At 39.6% G+C, this 18168-nt stretch overlaps 1 protein-coding gene across 3 annotated transcripts in view; it reads right to left on the bottom strand.

The window, feature by feature from the left end:
* Nucleotides 1-18168, bottom strand: part of cep72 (centrosomal protein 72) — a 180167-nt gene that overhangs the window by 114499 nt on the left and 47500 nt on the right. For all 3 annotated transcript variants that reach the window (XM_072283441.1, XM_072283443.1, XM_072283442.1), the window contains one exon: nt 10369-10561. In XM_072283441.1, the coding sequence (XP_072139542.1) occupies nt 10369-10561 (193 nt within the window). The remainder of the gene's footprint in view (nt 1-10368; nt 10562-18168) is intronic.

Here is an 18168-nt window from a genome sequence, read left to right as displayed (position 1 = left end):
CTGGTTCTCATCTCTCTACACCAGGGGTTCCTAAACTGGAGCCCACAGACCCCTTGCTTATTGGTATTGGTCTATGGCATGATAAAGGTTGGGAACCCCTACTCTACACTCTCAGTCCTGGTGATGGATCTCAACACAAAACAGTGACTACCACTTTGCTTTTCAAAGATACTGCTAGGCTGCTTAGAAGCAGTTGGTTTTTGCTCTGCGTTTACAGGTATCTTGTGTCTACGTACAACCAACACTCTCTAGAAAATGCCATATCAACTTGTTTGCTCTGATATCTGTCCTAATTCTCTAAATTTTCCAAGACACACATCTTCAAAATAGTTTTCCCAGTTGTTAATATACTACAATAATGGCATGTTCTTTCTACAGCTTCAAGTATAGCTCTAAGTTTCTCAGGGACGAAGAAAAAGGCTTTGTATTGATATTTATCTTTCACTCTTGCCAAATACATTTTCGTGAAAGTCAGAGAATGTCGGTGGCAAACAAACTGGTAGCTGAACTGCTTATATGCTTAAAGTTTCACAATGTAAGAGAATGAGAATATATCTTCAAAATCAAAATCAGAGAACTGTAAAAAAACCATTATTGTGTCATAAAAGTATGCATTTTATTCCTGGAAAATCTCATTGCCAACATTATTGAAAAAGATTCTATTAAAAGGAATTAACCTTAGGATGTTGATGTTATTAGCATGTTACTGTTTATCCTAAATTCCCAATTGCCATGACCAAGTGGCACAGCATGCTGGTCTGAGTCAGGAGTACCATGTGGGCTATAGCTGAAATAGGCTGATTTTGCTTTCTTACAGCAACTTTTCCAATAGTTTTCATTTATTTTTCTCTAGACTCAAATCTGAATCTTGTAATCAATCATATATGCCATCAGTTTCTGCTCGTAGAAAAAACATCTCTGGATTGCTGCCAGTGGTACACACCAGTGAGGGTAACAATAGGATGATTTAGCAGGTGAATGTGTGGCTGAGGAAATGGTGCAGAGGGCAGGGCTTCAGATTTCTGGATAATTGGGATCTCTTCTGGGGAAGGTATGACCTGCACAAAACAGACAGGTTACAACTGAGGAGGACCAATATCCTGTGGGCAGGTTTGCTACAGCTATTCAGGAGGGTTAAAACTAACATGGCAGGGGGATTGGAACCAGAGTAATAGTGCTGAGGATGGGACAATTGGTTTACAAACAGAGATAATATGTAGTGAGATTACTAGCAAGGAGAGGCTGATGACAGAACAAAATTGCAGACAACCGGATGAGTTGCAATGTAAGAGGGAGACAAAATCAAACAGAGTGATGAGTAAAGGACTGAAGGTGTTATATTTGAATGCACACAGTACATGGAATAAGGTAGATGAACTTGTAGGACAGTTAGAGATTGCCATGTATAACATTGTGGGCATCACTATATACCTCGGAGCTTAACGTCCAACGATACAGATTGCATTGAAAGGACGGGTAGGCAGAAGGGGTGAGTGGCTCTGTTGACTAAAAATGAAATCAAATTATTAGAAAAAGGTGACATAGGATTAGAAGGTGTAGAATCATTGTGGGAGAGCTAAGAAACTGCAAGGACAAAAAGACCCTGCTGGGAGTTATACATAGACCTCCAAACATTAATAAAGATATGGTCTACAAATTATAACAGGAGATAGAAAATGTATGTCAAAAGGACAATGTTACAATAGTAATGGGGGATTTCACTATGCTGGCAGATTGGGAAAATCAGGTTGGTGCTGCATCCCAAGAGGGGAAATTTGTAGAATATCTACGAGATGGCTTTTTAGAGCAGCTCATGGTTGAGCTGTGTTGGCTCGCTGGATTTGTTCAACCTCTACAGGGAATGGATTTTTCGGGTATGCGACCATCAGGAGACAGGTATTCCAGTTGGAGGCCGGAAGGTGGATAACATCAGGTATGCGGACGACACCGCGTTGTTAACTGACAGCGAATGTAAACTGCAAATTATGCTGAATAAAGTGAATGAGAAAAGCCTTGAATATGGACTAAAAAATCAACCCTAAGAAAACAAAATCGATGGTGGTAAGCAAAACAAACACTAAAGACTCATTCATGATGGTATCATTGCAAGTGAATGGACAAGACATTGAACAGGTGCGAAAGTTTGATTATCTTGGCAGTTGTCTGACAGATGACAGGAGATGTGAAGTTGAGATCAGAAGGACAATAGGTATGGCTAAGACCCAGTTCATGAAGCTAAAAGATTTACTACGCAATAGGAAGGTAGATATCCAAAGTAGAATCTGCTTCCTCGAGTGTTATGTATGGTCAGTGCTGAGGTAGGGATCAGAAACATGGACCCTGAAGAAGGATGACATGAAACGAATTAATGCTTTTGAAATGTGGTGCTATCGGCGAATGTTGAAGATCAGCTTTGTAGAGAAAGTTTCAAATGAGAAGGTTTTGACCCAAGTTGGTAGACCACGGATACTGCTGGAGAAGATCATGAAGTTAAAAGTTGCTTATTGTGGACACGCTATGCAGAGAGATAACATCTTGTTGGACTTGCTATATGGAAAGGTGGAGGGAAAGAAAGGAAGAGGAAGGCAAAGAACAATGTGGCTGGATAACATCAAGGATTGGACCAAGCTGGACGAGCCTAGGGATGTTGTGGACAAGTGTCGGGACAGAGCAGCATGGAGGGAAATCGTCCGCCAACTGGAAATTCCAGATGCGACCTAACGATGATGTGGTTGAGCCCACTAGAAGACCAGCTATTCTGGATTGAGTGTGGTGCAATGAACTGAAATTGATTAGAGAGCTTAATGTAAAGGAAACCTTAGGGGCAGTGGTCATAATATGGCAGAATTCACCCTGCCATTTGAGGAGAAACTAAAGCGAGATGTATCAGTATTACAGTGGAGTAAAGGGAATTACAGAGACATGAGAGAGAAGTAGAACAGCAATGGGGTGGGGGGGGGAGGCTACACTTAGATTTTCAGAAGTCCTTTGACAAGGTGCCAAACATAAGGCTGCTTAACAGTTAAGAGCCCATGGTGTTACAGGAAAGATAATAGGATGGATAGAGCTTGGCTGACTGGCAGCAGGCAAGGAGTGGGAATACAGGGATCCGGTTCTGGTTTTCTACTGGTGACTAGTGGTGTTCCACAGGGATCTGTGTTGGGACCGCTTCTTTTTAAAATATATGTCAATGATTTGGATGATGGAATTGATGGTTCTGTGGTCAAGTATGCAGACGATATGAAGATAAGTAGAGGGGCAGTTGGCTTTGAGGCAACAGAAAAGCTAGACGAGGACTTAAAACAGTTTAGGAGAAAAGGAAATGAAATGGTAGATGGAATATTGTGTCAGGAAGTATATGGTCATAAACTTTGGTAGAAGAAATAAGAATGTAGGCTATTTACTAAATGGAGAGCAAGTTCAAAAATCTGAGGTACAAAGGGACTTGGGAGGCCTTGTGCAGCATTACCTAAAGGTTAATTTGCAGATTGAGTCGATGATGAGGAAGGCAAATGCAATGTTAACCATCGGGGTAGCTTCCAACCTGATGGCATGAACACTGACTTCTCTAACTTCCGTTAATGCCCCTCCTCCCGTTCTTACCCCATCCCTTATTTATTTATTATTTTTCCCCTTTTTCCCCTCTCTGTCCCTCTCACAGTAACTTCTTGCCTGCTCTCCATCTTCCTCTGGCGCTCCCCTCCCCCTTTCTTTCTCCCTAGGCCTCCCATCCCATGATCCTCTCCCTTCTCCAGCCTTGTATCCCTTTTGCCAATCAACTTTCCAGCTCTTAGCTCCATCCCTCCTCCTCCTGTCTTCTCTTATCATTTTGGATCTCCCCCTCCCCCTCCCACTTTCAAATCTCTTACTATCTCTTCTTTCAGTTAGTCCTGACGAAGGGTCTCGGCCCGAAACGTCGACTGTGCTTCTTCCTATGGATGCTGTCTGGCCTGCTGCGTTCCACTAGCATTTTGTGTGTGTTGCAATGTTAGCATTCATCTTGAGAGAGCGAGAATATAAAACAGGAGTCGGCAACCTTTTTGCCTCTGTGGGCCGGATCGCGTATTAATGAGCGGACGGTGGGCCAGATAAATGCCATAAAAATCTTGAAATATGGGAAATATCCATTTAAGTACATCTAGTTATGTTTTGCCTCAAATTAATGAATAACGCATGCTAGAAAATCATTTGTGCTTAAGGTTGCCTACCCTTGATATAAAAGTAAGGATATAATGTTAATGCTTTATAAGACACTGGCAAAGCCTCACAAAGTACTGTCAGTAGTTTTGGGCCCTTATTTAAGAATGTATGTATTGACATTGAAAAAGGTTCAGAGGAGGTTCATGAAAATGATTCCAGGATTGAAAAGCTTATCATATGAGGAGCATTTGATGGCTCTTGGCCTGTACTCACTGGAATTCAGAAAGATGAGTGGGGTATCTCACTGAAACCTATTGAATGTTGAAAAGCCTTAATAGAGTGGACATGGAGAGGATGTTTCCTATTGTGTGGGACTTTAAGACCAGAGGAAACAATCTGAGAATAGAGCGATGTCCATTTAGAATGGAGATGAGGAGTAATTTCTTTAACCAGAGAGTGGTAAATCTGTGGAATTTGTTGCCACAGACATTTTGGAGGCCAAGTCACTGGGTATATTTAAAGCAGAGGTTGATCGTTTCTCAATTAGTCAGGGCACGAAGGGCTACGGAGAAAAGGCAGGAGATTGGGGCTGAGAGGGCAATGGATCAGCCATGATGAAATGGCGGAGCAGACTCGAAGGGTCCAATGGCCTAATTCTGCTCCTACTGTACATTTTATGGTCTTAATCTCCTTGGCTGCAGGGAATATCCAGATTATTCTGCATTCGACTACTGTAAAGTCTCACAGCAGTGGATAGTCATTCATTTATATATTGACAAAGGCATGTTAAGAGTAGGCTCACCCGATTCATCTTACGCCATTCTATGATAAAATGACTCTAAAACGGCAGCTGAATCCATTAGTACATTTGCTGTTACTGTAAAGTTAAATATCTTTACCTTGTTTCATAACTTACAAGTGAAGAATATTGGTGCACAAATATTATTTAGATATGTACAGTCTTAAGTTTTGGTTTGCTGCTGAGTGGAGCCTCAGCATATCCCTTCACTGCATATTTTGACTTTGCAATATCACATCTCTACCATAAACCCTCTCCCCCACACCTGCATCTCAATTCATTGCTTTTTTTTTGTATAAACCCGTAAATGACCATCAACCACGACTGTTCCAATATCTTCTGGCTGACCTTCCTACCCTCCAACCTTCACAGTTAGTAAACATCAGCTCATCCGAAATGTTGCTGCCTACCCGGCATCAAGTTCACTTATTTCTGTCCTTGACTCAATTCTCATTTCCTCAAGATATGTAATTTAAATTCTTTTTTCTCACAGGTAGATTCCTCCAGAACTTCACCTTTCTCTATCTTTATGACATATATTTTATTAGGTGTGCTTGCTCATTCATGCAAATATCTATTCAGCCAATAATGTGGCAGCAACTCAATGCATAAAAGCATGCGGACATTGTCAAGAGGTTTGGTTGCTGTTCAGACTAAACATCAGAATGGGGAAAAATGTGATCTAAGTGATTTTGACTGTGGAATGATTGTTGGTGCCAGGTGGGGACGTTTGAGTTATCTCAGAAACTGCTGATCTTCTGGGATTTTCACACAACAGTCTCCAAAGCTTACAGAGAATTGTGCAAAAAACAAAATACATACAATAAGCAGTTCTATGCATGAAAATGCCTTGTTACTGGGAGGGATCAGAGGTGAATGACTAGACTGGCTCAAGCTGATAGGAAGGCAACAGTAACTCAAATAACCATGCATCGCAACAGTGGTATGCAGAAGACCATCTGTGAATGCACAACACATCAAATCTGGAAGCGCATGGACTACAACAGCAGAAGACCAGGAACATCCATTCATTAGCATTTTATTAGGTACAGAAGGTTCCTAATAAAATGGCAACTGAATGCATATTATGTCCTAATATTAAAGAAATTTCTCAGGTTTTATATGTTAATAGCAGAGGGTAATATTTTAAATACAGTGGATTCCAGTTCATTGGGCCATCGGTTAATCAGAGCAGCCGCTTATTTGGGGCAACTACAGAACCACAGAACCATAGAAACTACAGCACAGAAACAGGCCCTTTGGCCCTTCTTGGCTGTGCCGAACCATTTTCTGCCTAGTCCCACTGACCTGCACACGGACCATATCCCTCCATACACCTCCCATCCATGTATCTATCCAATTATTCTTAAATGTTAAAAAAGAACCTGCATTTACCACCTTGTCTGGCAGCTCATTCCATACTCCCACTTCTCTCTGTGTGAAGAAGCCCCCCTAATGTTCCCTTTAAACTTTTCCCCCCTCACCCTTAACCCATGTCCTCAGGTTTTTTTCTCCCCTTGCCTCAGTGGAAAAAGCCTGGTCGCATTCACTCTATCAATACCCATCATAATTTTATATACCTCTATCAAATCTCCCCTCATTCTTCTACACTCCAGGGAATAAAGTCCTAACCTATTCAACCTTTCTCTGTAACTGAGTTTCTCAAGTCCCGGCAACATCCTTGTAAACCTTCTCTGCACTCTTTCAACCTTACTTATACCCTTCCTGTAATTTGGTGACCAAAACTGAACACAATACTCCAGATTCGGCCTCACCAATGCCTTATACAACCTCATCATAACATTCTAGCTCTTATACTCAATACTATGATTAATAAAGGCCAATGACCCAAAACTTCTCTTTACGACTCTATCTACCTGTGACGCCACTTTTAGGGAATTTTGTATCTGTATTCCCAGATCCCTCTGTTCCACTGCACTCCTCAGTGCCTTACCATTAACCCTGTATGTTCTACCTTGGTTTGTCCTTCCAACATGCAATACCTCACACTTGTCTGTATTAAAGTCCATCTGCCATTTTTCAGCCCATTTTTCCAGTTGGTCCAAGTCCCTCTGCAGGCTCTGAAAACCTTCCTCACTGTCTACTACACCTCCAATCTTTGTATCACCAGCAAATTTACTGATCCAATTTACCACATTATCATCCAGATCATTGATATAGATGACAAATAACAATGGACCCAGCACTGATCCCTGTGGCACACCACTAATCACAGGCCTCCACTCGGAGAAGCAATTCTCTACTACCACTCTTTGGCTTCTTCCATTGAGCCAATGTCCAATCCAATTTACCACCTCTCCATGTATACCTAGCGACTGAATTTTCCTAACTAACCTCCCATGCGGGACCTTGTCAAAGGCCTTACTGAAGTCCATGTAGACAATATCCACTGCCTTCCCTTCATCCACTTTCCTGGTAACCTCCTCGAAAAACTCCAACAGATTGGTCAAACATGACCTACCACACACAAAGCCATGTTGACTCTCCCTAATAAGTCCCTGTCTATCCAAATGCTTGTAGATTCTGTCTCTTAGTACTCCCTCCAATAACTTACCTACTACCGATGTTAAACTTACTGGCCTATAATTTCCCGGATTACTTTTCCATCCTTTTTTAAACAACGGAACAACATGAGCCACTCTCCAATCCTCCGGCACCTCACCTGTAGACAGCGACATTTTAAATATTTCTGCCAGGGCCCCTGCAATTTCAACACTAGTCTCCTTCAAGGTCCGAGGGAACACCCTGTCAGGTCCCTGGAATTTATCCACTTTAATTTTCCTCAAGACAGCAAGGGCCTCCTCCTTTTCGATCTGTACAGTTTCCATGATCTCACTACTTGTTTCCCTTAATTCCATAGACTTCATGCCAGTTTCCTTAGTAAATACAGACGCAAAAAACCTATTTAAGATCTCCCCCATTTCCTTTGGTTCCGCACATAGCCGACCACTCTGATCTTCAAGAGGACCAATTTTATCCCTTACAATCCTTTTGCTCTTAATATACCTGTAAAAGCTCTTTGGATTATCCTTCACTTTGACTGCCAAGGCAACCTCATGTCTTCTTTTAGCCCTCCTGATTTCTTTCTTAAGTATTTTCTTGCACTTCTTATACTCCTCAAGCACTTTATTTACTCCCTGCTTCCTATACGTGTCATACAACTCCCTCTTCTTCTTTATCAGAGTTGCAATATCCCTTGAGAACCAAGGTTCCTTATTCCTATTCAATTTGCCTTTAATCCTGACAGGAACATACAAATTCTGCACTCTCAAAATTTCTCCTTTGAAGGCTTCCCACCAACCGATCACATCCTTGCCAGATCTTAAAGAACAAAAATTAATTGAGAAGATAGCTGGGATTCTCCTTGTTTCCTAGGGACACACAGCCACCTGATTGGAATAGGAGACTGTTGTCAAAGTTTTTAACTAGCATCAGTTGCGTGCATTTGTCTGGCTGCTAGACACTACACCGTGCTTAGAGTAAATAGTTTTAAATAATGTCAGTTGTGTTCAAAAAGCAAGGATTTTTGTTACTGATACTTAGCAAGAAATAAGCAGTAAGACAATTCAGAACTGCAGACCTGTTTTGCTCACTGTGGTTGCAAGCATTCAGGCTGCCAGATGCCAGAAACAGCCAGAGTGAAAATGAAGTGATTTCATTACTTCAACAAGTTATGAAACATGAAGAATTTGAAGGTATTGACAATTGGCTTGAGTGTTACAATGAAAATGAAGATTTGGGGGATGCAATTGTTCAAAGTATTATATGATGGCAGTCCATTATCTGCATTAGGTGCTGCAGTGACTTTGTTCATTTACAGTTAATCAAAAGAACACTAGAGTGTACACTAGATGAATTCCTCCACTGATAACTATTAGGAACTAATGCATAGTTTTATAGTATAGTAATATAGGTGTTATAATTTGTTCTGTATTTCACTTAATTACATAACTTGTCACTCCATTAAACAGTAGTTTGTCTTTTTTATATACCTTTTTAAACTATTTCTGTGAAACTGCAGCTAATTAGGGCAGCTGCTTAATTGGGCCATAACATACTAGTCCCAATGTGTTCCAATTAATTGGAATCCACCGTATTTGTTTTGAAAAAATTCTCAGAATTGCTGGCATTCAGTACTTCAACCTGATTTCCTAGATTTGTACAATGCCTTATTGAGAAATAACATAGGGGCAGGTTTTTCACAACTACTTACAGCTGGACTGCTTGTCCTGTCAAAAGAAGTACATATTCTTAACAGAACCTCAGGCTAATGCTGAGAAAATGCCAGCGGATAGCCAAAGGGAAGGCAAGTTATTTCTTTCAAATTGAGCTGGTTTTGTATAATGAATGACATTATTTTTTCCCACTGTTGTTAGTTTTAAAACCACTTACAAATAATTTTAAAATTTGTTAATTTACTTGAATTTTAATAGTTTTCAAATGTCTATCCGAAATCTTCACAAACCACTGAATTCATTGGCAACTTTAACAGAACACACAACTTTGCCTGAAGGCTATAAGTCACCAACCCACCCCCCACCATCACAAACTCATTAGGGCCTTTTAAACTAGACATGCAGGTGTTCAGGAATCACAGATTGCGATTCAGCCTTTTAATTAAAAAAGTACTGTGTATATATGCTTTCAATCACCGTTATTTTGTAATCACAGTAATTCAACACTGATGAAATGTCCCAGAACCTTCTCGGCCCCAAACGTTGACTGTTTACTCATTTTCCATATATGCTGCCTGGCTGCTGAGTTCCTCCAGCATTTTGTATTACTTTGATTTCCAACATCTGCAGATTTTCTCATTTGTGGCAATAATTTTGTGCTAGTTTCTGTCACCCCTTGGCTTTTGATGATTGTATTGCCTAGTTATCAAAAGTCACCGTGAACAAGAATAATAGACCTTAAAAAAAACAAAACATCGCTTTTTAAAAAAATACTTCTACAATGAAATCCATGAATTGTTAATTACTGGAAAGGAATGCACTTCCTTTTATGACCAAGGGACTTTGCAAAGAAATTTACTGTTAAACAGGTAATTTTTGAAAGTTAAGTAAACATACTAAATGCTGTAACCATATTCCATGAAACAAGATTTCGCAAGCAGTAACGTGATAACAATTGAATAATTTGTTTCAGATGTCAGCTGCTTGATTAACTACAATGCTACTTTTCTTTCCCAGTTGTGCAACAGGATCTACTGAGAAAGCAAGCAAGGCCTCAAATTTAAAAGCTCAGCTACAAGAATCACTGATGACTTGGTGTTAGCCTGCTGGTCCAATGGCTGAAATGAGATGGAAACCTAGGATCATCTGTTATGAATAAAGCTACCACCATGAAGCTCTACTCGTAAAGGAATAAATGGTGTTATTATAACCTTTGATCAATAGGGTACTCACCTAACCTTCTAAGATTGGGTAGCAGGTGCACAACAAAAAGCCGATAGTCTGATTCATTTTTGGACACAGGATTCAGTCTCAAGTCAAGCTCTTTCAAATTAGTCAGGTTACGAAGGAGGAATATCTCTTTCAAATCTGCTATGTTGTTATAATATAGGTTGAGCTTTTCCAAATGAACCAAGTGTTGAATCCCCTGTATGTGCAAAATAGACAAGGTAAAAATACATTAAAATTTGTAAGAATTGTTTTAAATCCAAATTGGCTACTGACAGGTTAAAAATCATCCTGAGTAAGTAACAAATGTTTGCATTTTGTCTTTTTGAGAGATGCTACTCATGCTCTCCTTTGTTATGGTGAAAATTAGACAGTAACATTGATGTTTATAAGTATTCAATTCAAAGTGAAAATTAATGTTTCTATCAGAGATAACTGATCCCTTCATTAATGGTGCTGTATCAAATACTCACCAATAAATATGACAACTAAAGCAAAAGAATGGTGCAGATTTAGGAAAAAATGCCCACAACATAGTTTCCACTTTACAGAAAATCTTCGGCTGTTACATTCAGCATTAAGTGTATCTTTAAATAATTATAAATCATAAATATTACTCTGCTGTCTTACATATTTAGGTCTATAAATGTGCCATTTCTTGACAATTTACTTAGCTTTGGAGAATTACAAATTAAAATAAAGTGTTTGCTAATTCAATCTGTTATCCGTCTCCTTCTTTAAACTTAGCTACTTGTCTCAAAATTTTCTTAGCTTTCAGTGCATCATCTAAATCTTATTTCTAATTTGTGGCTTGGGTCCGACAGGTTTCTAAATATCCTTCAGTCTAATTAATCAAAGAAGTCTTTTCTTGAAAATATTCAGACACCAGATATCTTCTTATTCCTTGTCTGGCAGATATTTGGGAACCAGGATAATTTGCTTCCATTCGGGTTTTGTAAATTCAGAAAACTTTGTGAATTCTTATCTCTTCTGGTAAGATGGCAGTGCAGTCGGGTGCAGCAGTCAATCCAGGTCGAATCAAAGGTGCATTTATTTTGTCTATGATGTCTTTGTTTTACAATCACAAGTCACTGCTGAATACTAAGAATACCAAGTACTGCAGGGCTAACCCATCGGCCAGTTGCTCGACAGCAATGGAGCTTTACATTGCATACCGTTGCTGTTGTTGTTGTCTGAACTTTATCATTGGACCGTGTGTAGTGCAAGTGATTGTGTTGAATGTTTTTATTGTGATTGCAAGACTCTGTCGGAATTTGGTAACACAGAATACTGCAAGTCCAGCTCACTCGTGAGACCAACAGTGGGGGAGCTGCATTGCCTCTCGTGGTGAGGAGTGCGCAGAGGCTGAGGAGTCGCCTGTTGCAGCCAACCAGGAGAGGAGATGTTGAGGCGATGTGGAAGAGCCCTAGCAAGGCATGCTGGAATCTGTACATATGTTGAGGGCAGGCCCCTGCCATTTGTGTGTGCTCCACTGTTTGCTCGTACCAATAACAAGCTGAACCAGGACAACTTACCATCAGTTCTACAGTCATGCCACTCAGGGACTTGGACTAGATATTTTTTTGTGACTCTTATGTTTTTTTCTGAAATTGTTACCATATGTGCTATTTGTGATACGTGTAGTGTGTAGCTGCTAATGTGTTTTGAACCTTTGCCCCAGAGAAACACTGTTTCATTTGGCTATATTCATAAGACCATAAGATGTAGGAGAAGAATTAGGCCATTTGGCCCATCGGGTCTACTCTATTTCATCATGGCTGATCCATTTTTCCTCTCAATCCCATTCTCTGCCTTCTCCCTTTCATGCCCTGACCAATCAAGAACCTACGAATCTCTGTCTTAAATATACCCAATGACTTGGCCCCAGCTGTGGCAACAAATTCCGCAGGCTTACCACTAAATGGCTAAAGAAATTCCTCATCTCCATTCTAAAAGTTCGCCTCTCTATTCTGAGGCTGTGTCCTCTGGTCTTTGGCTCCCCACTATTGAAAACATCCTCTCCACATCCACTCTCTTGAAGCCTTTCAACATTCAATATGTTTCTATGAGGTCACCCCTCATTCTTCTGAACTCCAGTGGGTAGAGGCCCAGAGCCATCAAACACTCCCCATATGACAAGCCTTGCTCCAGGGGATTAAAAAGAGGTTGAGAATCCCTATCTGTAAGTATAGTAAATGATTCCTGCTCCTCAAAACCTCTTGCAATGATACCAATATAACATTTGCCTTCTTACCTACATGCTACATCAATCAGTGTGTTTGCATTCCTGAACAAAACACTGTTCGTCAACATTTTCCATTCTAAATTACATTTTGCCTTTCTGTTTTCCAACTTTAGCAGATAACTTCACATCTGTTCAATTTATATTGAATCTGACATTAACTCATCTGTACAAGTCATCTTGCATCCACCTCACAACTCATAATTCCACCCAGTTTTGCGTCATTAACATTCAAAACGACACTACATTCTAAACCAGTCTTTCTCAATCTTTTTGCCCTGGAGGAACCTTTGAAATAATTTTCAGATCTCAGGGAACCCCTGTGTAAAAATTATCATATTTACAGTTCTCAGTACATTAGCGTGATCAGTAAGTTGTAGATATAATAATCCAAAAATAATTGTCAATGCTCTTTTGAGAATGAATTTCTAGCTAACCTTTCTTGAAAAAAAACAGGTAGTTAAGCTTAGCTTATTCTCCTTGAAATTAGTCTCTTTCTTTCCCTCCCATAAATTTTTAAAACTCATAAGGCAAACATAATAAATTTCTGTTAAATAACTGGCTTAAGCCAAAATGGGATTTAATTTTTCTCAAGGTAGGCTGGGTAGATTTAATTTAAATAAAGGTCATAAATTGATTTTAATTAAACCTATTTACAACATGAAAATTTATTGACAATATTGAATAGTAAAATTCCTAAAAACTATAAGCTAAAGCAACACAGTTGCCAACAGATTTCCTCAAGACAGACATTTCCAGATACGAAGACAAAAAATTAAATATAATTTGGCCTTTGCTTGTTTGGGCAATCCTTTGCAACAGAAAAAGTTTTCTTGAATTTCATCATCATTTACAAATCTTACAAATGCTACATGACATTTATTGGTGAAATCAACCTGAATAGAGAAGCTGTTGTTTTTTTTATTTTATCACACAAAACCTCTTCAGCATCATGTGACATGTCATCAATACATCGACTAATTGTACTGTTTGAGAGTGAAACCTTTTCAATTTCTCATACTGTATCTTGTCTAGCATTTTATCCACTATAATCTTACATGCTGGCATTATTAGGTTCTCATTAACTGTGACTTTTCCTTTTCTGGGTAATAAGCTCTGCTACTAAATAACTTGCATCTGAACCCTTTTACTAGCTGTAACTTCATTAACAAAAATTTTACTCTGTTTTGAGATTCGAATAGCTGCTTAAAGTAATCAGCACATTTACGTGTCAGATGTTGAAGGGAGTGAGGAAGGGGAGTGAGTGCAGTTACTATTACGAGGGTGTGCTCAAAAAGCTGAAAGATCTAAGGGTACGTAAGTCACTTGGGAAGATGAACTGCTCCCTAGGGTTCTGAAAGAGGTAGCAGTAGAGATTGTGGAGGCAATAGCAATGTTCTTTCAAAAATCATTGAACTCTGGCATGGTGCCAGAGGACTGGAAAATTGCAAATGTCACTCCATGCTTGAAGAAAGGAGGAAGGCAACAGAAAGAAAATTATAGACCAGTTAGCCTGACCTCAGTGGTTGGGAAGATGTTGGAGTCAATTGTTAAGGACTAGATATTGGAGTAGTTGGCGACACAGGACAGGATAGGGCAAAGTCAGCACGGTTTCCTTAAGGGAAAATCTTGCCTGACCAACCCGTTGGAATTCTTTGAAGAAATTACAAGTAGGATAGATAAAGGGGATGCAGTGGATGTTGTATATTTGTGCTTTCAGAAGGCCTTTGACAATGTACCTCACGAGGCTGCTTACCGATTCTTTCTCCCTAGGCCTCCTGTCCCATGATCCTCTCATATCCCTTTTGCCAATCAACTGTCCAGCTCTTGGCTCCATCCCTCCCCCTCCTGTCTTCTCCTGTCATTTTGGATCTCCCCCTCCCCCTCTCAAATCTCTTACTAGCTCTTCTTTCAGTTAGTCTTGACGAAGGGTCTTGGCCCGAAACGTCAACTGTACCTCTTCCTAGAGATGCTGCCTGGCCTACTGCGTTCACCAGCAACATTGATGTGTGTTGCTTGAGTATTGTGAACAATTTTGGGCTCCTCATCCAAGAAAAAATGTGTTGGCATTGGAGAGGGTTCAGAGGAGGTTCACAAGGATGATTGCAGGAATGAAAGGGTTATCATATGAGAAATGTTTGATAGTTCTGGGTCTCTACTCGCTGGAATTTAGGAGGATTGGGGGCGGGGGAATCTCATTAAAAATTTTCAAATCTTGAAAGACCTAGAATGGTAGATGTGAACGTTTACAGACAATAAGAGAAATTTCTTTAGCCAGAGGGTGGTGAACTTGTGGAATTTATTATCACAGGTGGTCGTGGAGGCCAGGTCGTTGGGTGTATTTAAGGCAGAGATTCATAGGTTCTTGATTGGACACGGCATCAAGGGTTACGGGGAGAAGGCCTGGGAGTGGGGCTGAGGAGCGGGGGGGAAAGAAAAGGATCAGCTATTATTGAATGGCAGAGCAGACGCAATAGGCCAAACGCTGAATTCTGCTCCTGTTTCTTATGGTCTTATATGGCTGTGGTTTGTAGCTAAGTGTTGTTTGCCACAGACTAGGCTCATTGGAACAGGACAACTTGGATCACCAGTCCATGTAAAACCCATTGATAAGTTGCTTTCATTGTAAAGATAGTCTTTGTTTATGTCCATTAGTGCACTAGTGCAGTGATTGTACCATTAGATATTGGACTGTCAGACATGTCTGTAAAACACAGGGGTTAATAAAATATAAAAAAGAACAGCATAATAAATAACTAAACAAGAAACTGCAAAAAATAATAAAACTTCACAATGCAATTCAGTTCTAACCGACACAATCCACCTTTTGCGAAGTTTACAACAGCAAAGCAGCAAGCCAGCAGCTGAATCGCAGCGTGTAAAAATTCTTTTGGGATGAAAATTTCTCTCCAATTTTCTACTGCACCAGTGGAATTTGTTTGCTCCCATAAATCAGTGGAAGTGGTGAGAAGTAATTCAGGAGGGAGAGGCTGACATCACAGCCCAAGTTGGAAGAGTCCACTCAAAGTTCGGAAGATGCACATAAGACAATAAGACATAGGAGCAGAATTAAGCCATTCAGTCCATCAAGTCTGCTCTGCCATTCCATGATGGTTGTTCCTGGATCCTATTCAAATGCATACACCTGCCTTCTCACCATAACCCTTCACGCTCCTCATCATCATACTGTTCTCGCTTCCGTGCAATACGGCACTCACCAATTATCAATGGCCTTCCCTATCTCACGTCAAAAACAAATGGACTCAACCAAATAAACACGGTCCTACTGTGCACTGTCATACTGGGTTGGAGACTTCTGACCAGATTGCTAACAGGGCTGCTTCGTCACTGCCCACCACTGCGAGCCCTACCGTTGTGTGAAGTTCAAAAAACAATGTTTTTTTAAAAATCGTGCTCTACTGTGGAACCCCGGTTGAGAAACCCTGTTCTAAACCCTCATCTTCATCACTGCCATATACAGTACACTGTGAATAATTGGGGCCCCAGCACTGACACCAATAGGACTTCAACTAACTATTGCTACTCTCAGTTTCCTGTCTGTCAACTGATTTTCAATTAATGTCAGTATTTTATCCCTAATCTTAAAACTCTTAATTTTGCACACTAAGTGGGACGTTATTAAAGGATTTCAGTAAATTCAAACAGACCACATCTACCGATTTTTCCAACGAACTGCATCATTTAGATCCTCATTGATGTTTGTCAAACACCATTTCCTTTTCTCAATGATTTTCTCCAATCCTGTTGATGTTTCCTAGGTGTCCTATTAATTACATCCTTTATTGTTAAAAGCAATTTACCTAATGCTGACATAAGGCAATCTAGTCTATAGAGAGCTGGTTTCTCTCTCTCTTCTTTTTAAAAGTTTGGACAGATTATATTTGCCACTTCTCCAAGCTGTTAGTTATAGAAATCTGGAATATAAGAACTATTTCATCCACTATTTCCACATTTATTGCTCTGGAGGGCAGATTATCATCTTTTAGTTTCATTAATTACACAGGCACTATTTTGTCTCCCTAATATTAATTCAATTCCTTTTCATTAAATGCTTGGTTCTCTAGCATTTCTGAGAAGAACAGGCAGTACAATTGCACAGCGGTTGGTATAACACTACTACAGTGTCAGCGAACCGAGTTTAATTCGCTACTCCTTGTAGGGAGTTTGTACATTCCCCCCGTGACCACATAGGTTTTTTCTGAATGCTTGGATTTCCTTTCACATTTCAAAGACATACAGGTTAGTGTTTGTAAGTGTGGACGTGCTCTGTTGGCGCAGGAAGCATGGCAACACTTGCTGGCTGCCCCCAGCACAACCCCAGACTGAGTTGGTCATTGAAGCCGACAACATATTTCACTGCATGTTTCAATATACATATTGACAAATAAAGCTAATCGAATCTAAATTATCTTTTTCTGTGAAGACAAAACCAAAGTATTTCTTTAATTGCTCTGACATTAACTCTTCCCTATTATAAATTCTCCCATTTATCTTCAAACTGATGCCAGTGCCTCATTGATGTAAATCTACTACTTCTTCACCAATCTTTAAGTCATGCTATTCATCTGAAAACCCTGAGATGATTTGCTTGTGACTCAGATAATCTAGAGATAACCACCTTTGTTGTTTTACTTTATAAATTTAATTCCCACTTAGCCCTACTTATGACTACATATAAACTTTATGGTAGATTAAATATATTGGACAACATATCCGATCAAAAATTGCACAAATCCTGATGGATTTCATCCACACATTTTAAAAGCATTTAAACAGATACAGGAGCTTACAGGAAAAAATTGTAATGCCACGGCACAGGCAAGTAACTGTTTTAAGAAAGATGATAAAGTGTGGCCAAGAAGTTACAAACTCATCAGCTTAACATCAGTTGTAAACAATGAATAAAAGTCCAACGTAAAGAGAGAAGTGTCCAGAACAGAAAAAGTACAATGAATAATCAGTATGGATTTCAAAAGGGAAAGTATTACTTGATCTTAGTTAATATTTGATAAGACAATGGAGGAAGATGAAACTGTAATATACACAGTACAATTTACCTACATTCTTAAAATCTTCAGTAAAGTACCATATAATGAAGTCAGAAATATTTACAAGCTGGCTTAAAAAGAAAGCAGATAATGGAAGCAAAGAGTAGATGGTAGGGAGAAATGCTCCACATAAATTAATGCTGGGATTACTGCTGTTCAGCATTTGATTAACACAATTTCTGAATTAGCAGATAAAAATCAAAAGATAGAGGAAAAGCTTCAGGAGAAAACAGGATCCTCTGTCCAGTTAACTATTGTGTAGTCTTCATTTAATCATTACAGTGAAAGATGCCAACAGAAATATTCAGATCAAAAGCTCATTATAGAAGTTCACCTAGACCTGACACATAAATATTGTAACTATAAGACATAAAAGCAGAATTAGATCATTCAGCTTTATCGTCTTCTTTGCAGCTCAATCATGGCCAACTTGAAATCTTTGATGCTCGTATCAAGAACCTGTCAGCCGCTGCTTTAAACATAACCCCAATGACC

The sequence above is a fragment of the Mobula birostris genome, chromosome 19, assembly GCF_030028105.1.
Source record: "Mobula birostris isolate sMobBir1 chromosome 19, sMobBir1.hap1, whole genome shotgun sequence".
NCBI lineage: Eukaryota > Metazoa > Chordata > Chondrichthyes > Myliobatiformes > Myliobatidae > Mobula > Mobula birostris.
Note: the sequence above shows the minus strand (reverse complement) of the source record. Positions and strands in the feature narration are given on the sequence as shown.